This window comes from Doryrhamphus excisus, chromosome 15 (assembly GCF_030265055.1).
Source record: "Doryrhamphus excisus isolate RoL2022-K1 chromosome 15, RoL_Dexc_1.0, whole genome shotgun sequence".
In the NCBI taxonomy this organism is placed as follows: domain Eukaryota; kingdom Metazoa; phylum Chordata; class Actinopteri; order Syngnathiformes; family Syngnathidae; genus Doryrhamphus; species Doryrhamphus excisus.
Window position 1 is genome coordinate 2,756,893 of NC_080480.1, and position 10,580 is coordinate 2,767,472.

The 10,580-nt window shown below is 36.7% G+C and overlaps 1 protein-coding gene across 1 annotated transcript in view; it reads right to left on the minus strand.

Annotated features, from left to right (window-relative positions):
• Positions 1-283: 283 nt before the first annotated feature.
• The window catches only part of LOC131102802 (protein kinase C beta type), a 96,352-nt gene continuing 86,055 nt past the window's right edge, over positions 284-10,580 (minus strand). Inside the window, exon 17 of the mRNA XM_058048359.1 lies at positions 284-3,974. Coding sequence (XP_057904342.1) covers positions 3,819-3,974 — 156 coding nt within the window. The 3' untranslated portion in view covers positions 284-3,818. The remainder of the gene's footprint in view (positions 3,975-10,580) is intronic.

A 10,580-nucleotide genomic window follows, 5' to 3' on the forward strand; every position in this document is an offset into this window, starting at 1 on the left:
TTCACCAGTACTTCACGTGGACCGTCTACAAGACTCAGTGGTGATTGACAGGACATCGTGACTAAGAAAATGAGGCGGCCATAATAGTACTTTTGTACACGGAATACCACTTATGGCTAATTCTTTTTGTGTACTTATCTTCAATGACTTACTATATACTGTATATATATAGTACGTGATGAACTGTACATGTATCTAAAAATATCATATTGACTCGGATATAAGACAACGTTTCCTAAGAAAAATATTTTTGAAGACAAAATGTATGAAAAGAATCTGACTCATTATTATTTAGCGTTAGCGATGGCAATAGAAATTGCGCGTGAATGCTAAAATATCATAAAAATGTATTTGCCAACAAAGGATCGAACCATCGAAACGTCCTGCTAGCCTACACGTCCTAAATAAGCTTTGATTTCGAATGGTTTTAAGTGGTTAGCATAGCAGTTAGCAAACAAAAAAATGGAGGTCACAGGGGGGTGCTGGAGCCTATCCCAGCTGTCTTTTTGTAGTCATAGCATAGAAAAACCTGTTTACAACCTTCTAAATTTGTGTTTTTAATATTGTTAGAGACCTCTATGCATGAAATAACACCCCTATAGTCACCTTTGAACTCCTATTACCCAATTCATTCATTCATTTTCTACCGCTTATATTCACAAAGATCGCAGGGGGTGCTGGAGCCTATCCCAGCTGTAGTTAGTAGTTGTGACCTGAGTTCATTTCTTATGTCTTCTTTATTTTGGGGATAAAATAAAATAAAATAAGCTAAGTCATGGAAAACATGTTCCACCAGTAGGGGGTGCCAAATAAGTTGCCCATTCATTTTCAATGGGAAAAAAATACACAAATGACAGTAAATGTGGGAATTTTGGAAAAGTCCTGGTATACAGTGTCTCCGGGTTATAATGATTAATAGATGTGAAAAGTGTGATTAATCTGATTAAAATTTTTATTAAATATAGAAAAAATATAGACATTTTGGAAAAGTCCTAGTATATAGTGAAGGTATGGTGGTCTCAGTGTCTCCAGGTTATAATGATTAATTAATGTGAAAAGTGTGATTAATCTGATTAAAATTTTTTATAAATATCGAAAAAATATAGAAATTATGGAAAAGTCCTAGTATATAGTGAAGGTATGGTGGTCTCAGTGTCTCCAGGTTATAATGATTAATTAATGTGAAAAGTGTGATTAATCTGATTAAAATTTTTAATAAATATCAAAAAAATATAGAAATTATGGAAAAGTCCTAGTATATAGTGAAGGTATGGTGGTCTCAGTGTCTCCAGGTTATAATGATTAATTAATGTGAAAAGTGTGATTAATCTGATTAAAAAGTTTAATAAATATAGAAGAAATATAGAAATTTTGTAAAAGTCCTAGTATATAGTGAAGGTATGGTGGTCTCAGTGTCTCCAGGTTATAATGATTAATTAATGTGAAAAGTGTGATTAATCCGATTAAAATTTTTAATAAATATAGAAATTTTGGAAAAGTCCTAGTATATAGTGAAGATATGGTGGTCTCAGTGTCTCCAGGTTATAATGATTAATTAATGTGAAAAGTGTGATTAATCTGATTAAAAATTTTAATAAATAGAAAAAAATATAGAAATTTTGGAAAAGTCCGAGTATATAGTGAAGGTGTGGTGGTCTCAGTGTCTCCAGGTTATAATGATGAATTAATGTGAAAAGTGTGATTAATCTGATTAAATTTTTTAATAAATATAGAAAAAATATATAAATTTTGGAAAAGTCCGAGTATATAGTGAAGGTGTGGTGGTATCAGTGTCTCCAGGTTATAATGATGAATTAATGTGAAAAGACACAAACATATTGTGTGTGACACTAATGTACATATTGTTTGAATGCCTCATCAAAAATGACTTATTCCTTTTCCTGTGTGTATATATATATGTATATATATATATATATATATATATATATATGTGTGTGTGTGCGGTACGTGTGAAAGTGTGCGTTGTGTGCCTCCAGGAGATCGCGTTGTCATTGTGCGGCGTGTTACGCTTCACCTAATAATTGCTAGTCTCACTGATGGCTAGTGCGGTATGTACGGCAGTGTATAAACAACAGCAGAGTGGATTGGGGGGGTGGTTGGGGAATGTGGGGGGGTGGGTTGCTGGCATTATAATGTGGTTGGAAGCTGCGGGGGCATATCTGCTGAATTTGAAATAATGCACTTTATCCAAGGCGGGCCTTGATTTGTGCATCTTCCAAACGCCACTTAGTTAGTCGATATGCGCATATGTTTATGTATGCACTTAGAAACGTGTTCAAGGGGGGGTTTGGGGTGGGGGGGTGGGGGGGGGACTCAGCAGCCTTGCTGATGTTATTGCTGTTTGCAAAACGGCTCATTTGGGGGTTGTCAAAGCGTCTCCTCAGCCGCCCAATTGGCGACCGCCGCAACCTTTTGACATCACATCATTTGCGGCTCCCCAGCGGGGCCTCGACGGAGGCGAGGATTACAGAGCAAATGGAAATAATTAAAAGAGGAGGTGATGGGGGGGGGGGGGGGGGGGGGGGGCAGGTTCCATAGAAGTTTGCTCATTAGGCATTTTCCTCAACGACGTGTCAGCACTTCCACGCGGGGCCGTGGATGACTGCTGAGTGGCGAAGGAGCGCAGTCACGGTTCGGAGGGACGGGGAATAGGGCGGCCACTTAAGAGCGGATGACATATGACCGCCATCACCATAACCATAACGCCACCCTTGCTAATTTGCGCTAGCATTCCCACTCTGAAATTGTACCGTTATTATTCCAAAACCGGGCTAATTGGGCTAATACGGTGGAACCTCTGAAGCCGTATCATTTAAAATTAAAGCTACATTTTTGGGGGCTAGCTAGCTAAGAGCAGCTAGCATGTCAGATCGTTACTGTTTCGCTTCTTATTTTGGACATTTTGAGATACTGTTTGAAAAAAGTTCTCGTTAAGACAGTCATCACTCGTTTATCACGCTCAATTGGCAGTGAATTTCTGCAAAATATGAATAGAAAACCTTCAAAATTTGTGTTTTTAACATTATTAGAGACCTCTAGGCATGAAATAACACCCCTATAGTGACCTTTGAACTCCTATTACCCAATTTATTCATTCATTCATTTCCTACCGCTTTTCCTCACGAGAGTCGCAAAGGGTGCTGGAGCCTATCCCAGCTGTCTTCGGGCCAGAGGCGGGGTACATCCTGGACTCGTCACCAGCCAATCACAGGGCACATATAGACAAATTAATGTTGACATGTCACAGTAAAATTGTAATAAGTTGACATTCTAAAAAAAAATGTCTTATGATGGTGACAGTTTGACCCTGGAACGGATGATTCCATTATTTCCTATGGGAGTGTCCGATATGGTGGTGTTTGTTGTGATTGGTTCCACTGTATTTGGTCATATATTTTCATTCATTATACATTAAAAATTATTAATATTGACATGTCACAGTAAATTAACACTAAATGTAAGACGCTATTCAAAGATTGAAATTTGTAGCACAACTACAAAAAAAAAAAAAAAAAAAGCATAGAAGCTGAGCAATGCCATAAACGTCTACTCTTATTATAATAAAGTCAGGATATAAAATTGGGAATCATGAGCCAATTAATCAGTAATAACTTAATTAATTATGACAGTACATTCAATAATTGGACATTTTTGAACACAATACTTTGCAAGTCTTTGGTATCCGATGTATTGTGCAAGTCGTTTTTTTAACGATACCATTTTCTTGTGCTGAATGGACCGGCCTTAACACGAAGCGTCCCCCCACAGTCCGCCTCTGCTGGTCTCTGCTGGTCTCCTCAGTTAGCAGGAGCCACGTATTCAGGATTGGTGTAGGAGAAGCCCAGGAAGTCATCCTGGTCCAGGTTCATGATGACCAGCTTGTCTGTCGGCGTCAGGTCCACCGCCATCTTGGTGAACTCTTTGTCAAAGTTGCACGTGTCCCGACGGCTCTTCTGCACGTGTCGGATGGGGGGGGGGGGGTTGGAGATAATGGGATGGACGGCGTGGTTGAGAACACGATTACAAGCGGAATGGGATGAGTGGGAATGGAGAAGAAGAAGAAGAAGAAGAGAAGGTACCGGGTTTAGACATTGAGCGTGTAAACCAAGGGTCTCAAACATGTGGCCCGCAGGACATCCTCCCTATCCGTGTGGAAGTTTTTTGGGTTTGATATGGATGCTGTATGGTATCATGTACCCAGAAAAAATTATTATTACGTTTGATTAATGTTCCTGTTAAAGGTTAAATAACTGTTAATAGTTATCCTCCCTATCCGTGTGGAAGTGGTAAGTTTTTTGGGTTTGATATGGATGCTGTATGGTATCATGTACCTAGAAAAAAATTATGTTTGATTAATGTTCCTGTTAAAGGTTAAATAACTGTTAATAGTTATCCTCACTATCCGTGTGGAAGTGGTAAGTTTTTGGGTTTGATATGGATGCTGTATGGTATCATGTACCCAGAAAAAAATTATTATGTTTGATTAATGTTCCTGTTAAAGGTTAAATAACTGTTAATAGTTATCCTCACTATCCGTGTGGAAGTGGTAAGTTTTTGGGTTTGATATGGATGCTGTATGGTATCATGTACCCAGAAAAAAATTATTACGTTTGATTAATGTTCATGTTAAAGGTTAAATAACTGTTAATAGTTATCCTCCCTATCCGTGTGGAAGTGGTAAATTTCTGGGTTTGATATGGATGCTGTATGGTATCATGTACCCAGAAAAAATTATTATTACGTTTGATTAATGTTCATGTTAAAAGGTTAAATAACTGTTAATAGTTATCCTCCCTATCCGTGTGGAAGTGGTAAGTTTTTGGGTTTGATATGGATGCTGTATGGTATCATGTACCCAGAAAAAAATTATTATGTTTGATTAATGTTCATGTTAAAGGTTAAATAACTGTTAATAGTTATCCTCCCTATCCGTGTGGAAGTGGTACGTTTTTTGGCTATTTATTTTAAAGGAAATAACTTGAAGGCTACCGTAGAGCTTTTATTGTAGAAAATTGGAACCAAAGCGAAGTTTTTTTTAAAAACTAGCTCCAGTGGGCCCCAAGTAAATTGAGTTTGAGACCCCTTGTGTATACGTACGAGAACATAAAAACACCTCAGACGTGTTCGAGTCCCCGGACAGAAGCACGGACAGAAAAAAAAAAAAAAAAAAAAAAGAGCACATCAATATTCACGGCACAGTGGCCACAAAGGAAGAAGCGACCTGAGAAAATCCACAACCATTAATATTTGATGTCAGAAGACAGCAAAGGAAGCTTGTGATTTAACAAACACCAGCACCAGCAAGTCGAGGGTTCAAACACCATGTACAGATTTGCAACACAAAAAGTCACGGCCGTCAGGAAGGAGAGAAGCAAACAGAGAAATGCAAGAAAAGGAGGAAGTGTCCATTATCCCTCTTCCTCTGCCACCTTCTGTGAACGCTCCGGCGCACCTATTTCGGTTGTCGCTGCTTAGACAGAGCGGGGGGCAAGAGAGCAGAGGAACAGGAGGGGCGGGACAAAAAAAAAAAAAAAAATCACAAGAACATCTCCTACCTGCTATACAGTCATGGTTCAAGAAGACCACCTCGGATCCATCCAGAGGAACACTGGCCTGCACTTTGGGCTAGCACCTCTTTGGGCTAGCTCTCGTTAAGACAGTCATCCCTCGTTTATCACGCTCAATCGCTACCAGACCCGACCGTGATAAGTGAATTCCTGTAAAATCGTCTCGCTTATTCATAAATGGAAAATTTTTGTAGTCATAACATAATAAAACCTGTTTACAACCTTCTAAATTAGTGTTTTTTTAATATTATTAGAGACCTCTAGGCATGAAATAACACCCCTATAGTCACATTTGCACTCCTATTACCCAATTCATTCATTCATTCATTTTCTACCGCTTATCCTCACATAGAAAACCTGTTTACAACCTACTAAATATGTTTTTTAAACATCATTAGAGACCTCTAGGCATTAAATAACACCCCTATAGTCACATTTGCACTCCTATTACCCAATTCATTCATTCATTCATTTTCTACCGCTTATCCTCACATAGAAAACCTGTTTACAACCTTCTAAATATGCTTTTTTTAAACATTATTAGAGACCTCTAGGCATTAAATAACACCCCTATAGTCAGATTTGCACTCCTATTACCCAATTCATTCATTCATTCATTTTCTACCGCTTATCCTCACATAGAAAACCTGTTTACAACCTTCTAAATATATATATATTTTTAACATTATTAGAGACCTCTAGGCATGAAATAACACCCCTATAGTCACCATTACACTCCTATTACCCAATACTGTAGACAAAAATAACAAAATATTAATTCATATTCTACCGCTTATCCTGATGAGGGTCGCTGGAGCCTATCCCAGCTGTCTTGGTGCTCTCGTTAAGACAGTCATCCCTCGTTTATCACGCTCAATCGCTACCAGACCCGACTGTGATAAGTGAATTTCTGCAAAAAAGTGTTTTTTTAACATTATTAGAGACCTCTAGGCATTAAATAACACCCCTATAGTCACATTTGCACTCCTATTACCCAATTCATTCATTCATTTTCTACCGCTTATCTGCACAAGGGTCACGGGGGGTGCTGGAGCCTATCACAGCTGTCTTCTTCGGGGCGAGAGGCGGGGTACACCCTGGACTGGTGGCCAGCCAATCACAGGGCACATATAGACAAACAACCATTCACACTCACATTCATCTAAATGTCTTAGTATTTCTGACCTGAGTTCAATTCTTATGTCTTCTTTATTTTTGGGATACATAAAATATAAAAATAAAAAATAAAATGAAATAAAATGAAATAAAATGAAATAAAATGAAATAAAATAAAATAAAATAAAATAAAATAAAATAAAATAAAATAAAATAAAATAAAATAAAATGAAATAAAATAAAATAAAGCGACCACCGTCTCAAGTGCCAACCTGTCGAATAAGTAGAATTTTATAAACTAAAATAAAATAAACTAAAATAAACTGAACTAAAATAAAGTAAAATAAACTAAACTAAAATAATCTAAAATAAACTAAAGTAAACTAAAATAAAATAAAATAAATACAGGGCTTGGAACTTGCTCCAAATTAAAACATAAAAACGCCACCCCTGGCTAGCATATGTTACCATAAGCATAAAAATAAAAAATAAATAAAATAAAATAAAATAACCCTAACCCTAATAAAATAAAAATAACCCTAATCCTAATAAAATAAAATAAAATAAAATAAAATAACCCTAACCCTAATAAAATAAAAATAACCCTAATCCTAATAAAATAAAATAAAATAAAATAAAATAAAATAAAATAAAATAAAATAAAATAAAATAAAATAAAATAAAATAAAATAAAATAAAATAAAATAAATGCAGTGCTTGCAACTTGCAAGCATTTTTTTTTCAAAGTATACTTTGCATAAAATAAATGCTTTTTTCGCCGAATCAAAACGCAAAGCAATTATAATGGGTGCTATCTGTCTGAAAAGGTAAAAATCTTACATTATATATATACGTATATATTTTTTTTTTACATCATATCCTGCTGGGTTATTGTATATAATGTGCCAGCTCATCAATTTACTGTCATTCAGTTTATAAAAGACTTCACAGTTACACACACACACACGCACGTGCACGCACACACACACACACACAGCTGGCAGCCATGTAGGCCAGCTCCTAATGTGTTCCGTCTCAGCACGCTTCAATTGCGGTTAACGCTGTGAGGCAGAAAGATGGAGATATGAGAGGAAGACGAGAAAGAAGAAGAAGAAGAAGAAGAGGCGAGAGGATAAACATCGCCGGCCTTGGGTGTCCAAGTCCAGATATCGAGCGACGTGGCGTCACCAGCAAAGGTTCGCTTTGACGACATCGGGGAGTCGTGCGTGCGCCTCGCCTACTTCCTGCCACGCACCCTCCCTCAACCCCATCACTTTTCAGGAAGCGGAGGATTAGCGAGAGAGACGAGCGCATGTCAGCTGAGGATGCGGCGTGTGTGTGTGTGTGTGTGTGTGTGTGTGGGAGGGGTGAATGAAAGGCGGGTATCGAATGCTGACCTGTTTTGGGCTGATAAGCGCCGGCTGCTTTGTGCCGAAGCCACTGGCTTTAATTTTTAGGGCCGCAACATTTGGAATTAATTATCACGCGCGTGCCAGCGTTGCATTCGCTCCAATGCAAACTTTACACAGCTTATGTGGCGGGGAACTTCCTGTTCCGCAGTGTTTCTCTTCGGAATCATTTGCATAAAAGCGACGGCCGTAGAAAGAGAATGACGGAGCTTCAAGGTCAAAAGTGCAACATAAAACTGGTTCAAATCATGGCGTCCTTCTTTTACACTCGTATGAAGATACAATGATTGTGTGCACATCGTATTCTAATGAGCGTGTGCAAAAATTCAACAAAAAATCAGACAAAACGGTAAGCAAAATTTAAGAACCTTGGTTAGCATTTTTTTGCTTAACATCCAAAATTTTGCCTTGTGTGTCATTAATCCAAAACTGGATTAAACTGTGTTCTTAATGTATTCTTAAAATACGGTAGGCCACCATACTCTAATGAGCGTGTGCAAAAATTCTACCAAAAATCAGACAAAACGGTAAGCAAAATTTAAGAACCTTGGTTAGCATTTTTTTGCTTAACATCCAAAATTTTGCCTCTTGTGTGTCGTTATTAATCCAAAACTGGATTAAACTGTTTTCTTAAAATACGGTAGGCCACCAGACTCTAATGAGCGCGTGCAAAAATTCTACCAAAAAAATCTGACAAAACAGTAAGCAAAATTAAAGAACCTTGGTTAGCATTTTTTTGCTTGGCATCCAAAATTTTGCCTCTCATTAATCAAAAAGGGATTAAACTGTGTTTTTAATGTGTTCTTAAAATACGGTAGGCCACCAGACTCTAATGAGCGTGTGCAAAAATTCTACCAAAAAAATAAGACAAAACGGTAAGCAAAATTAAAGAACCTTGGTTAGCATTTTTTTTGCTTAACATCCAAAATTTTGCCTCTTGTGTGTCGTTATTAATGCAAAACTGGATTAAACTGTGTTCTTAAAATACGGTAGGCCACCAGACTCTAATGAGCGCGTGCAAAAATTCAACAAAAAATCAGACAAAACGGTAAGCAAAATTAAAGAACCTTGGTTAGCATTTTTTTGTTTAACATCCAAAATTTTGCCTCTTGTGTGTCGTTATTAATCCAAAACTGGATTAAACTGTTTTCTTAAAATACGGTAGGCCACCATACTCTAATGAGCGCGTGCAAAAATTCTACCAAAAAATCAGACAAAACGGTAAGCAAAATTAAAGAACCTTGGTTAGCATTTTTTTGCTTGGCATCCAAAATTTTGCCTCTTGTGTGTCGTTATTAATCCAAAACTGGATTAAACTGTGTTCTTAATGTATTCTTAAAATACGGTAGGCCACCATACTCTAATGAGCGCGTGCAAAAATTCAACCAAAAAGCAAAAAATCTGACAAAACGGTAAGCAAAATTAAAGAACCTTGGTTAGCATTTTTTTGTTTAACATCCAACATTTTGCCTCTTGTGTGTCATTAATCCAAAACGGGATTAAACTGTGTTCTTAATGTATTCTTAAAATACGGTAGGCCACCAGACTCTAATGAGCGCGTGCAAAAATTCTACCAAAAATCAGACAAAATGGTAAGCAAAATTAAAGAACCTTGGTTAGCATTTTTTTGCTTAACATCCAAAATTTTGCCTCGGTTTGCGCCTCTTGTGGCGTTATTAATCCACCACGTGATTCCAACTGTTTTCTTAATGTATTCGTAAAATAAAATGTCCTTGTTAGCAGCCTATTAGCATGCTAAGTCAGCTCGGTCTCCCATCTATGATGTCATCAACGTTCTTTGCTAACTCAAGTAAGAATTACCACTACAAACTGTTAGCATTTTTGAGACTTGCACTGTAACTTCGTTAGCAAAGAACTACAAAGTCAAATGCTGATGACATCATAAACAGACTTCCACTTCCTGTTTCCGCATATTAGCAAGCTGCTAATAAGGATGTTTTGCGATGAAAAACACATTTGGACTCACGCAGTGTATTCATAACACGACAATACGCGCTCCATAATGTTTGTCTTAACCAAAAAACATGCTAACCGAGGCGTACGCTAACCGAGGTTCTACTGTGTAGTCTTGTAATTTATCATTACATTTATAAAATACAACAAAAAATGGGCATATTTCAGACCGGTAATGATTAATTCATGTGAAAAGTGTGATTAATCTGATTAAAAATATTAATAATTTGACAGCGCTATTAAGAAGCAGATCACGGATTTCAGTAAGTATTACTTAAGATAAGCACATTAGTTTGTAGTAAATATCTTCTTAGTATTTGTGACCCGAGTTCGTATTTTATGTCTTCTTCTTAGGTATAAAAAATAAAAAATATTAATAAAAAAAAAAAAAAAAATAAAAAATAAAATAAATAAAAATAAAAAATACATTAAATAAATAAAAAAAAAATAAAAAATAAAAAATAAAAAATAAAAAATAAAAAATAAAAAATAA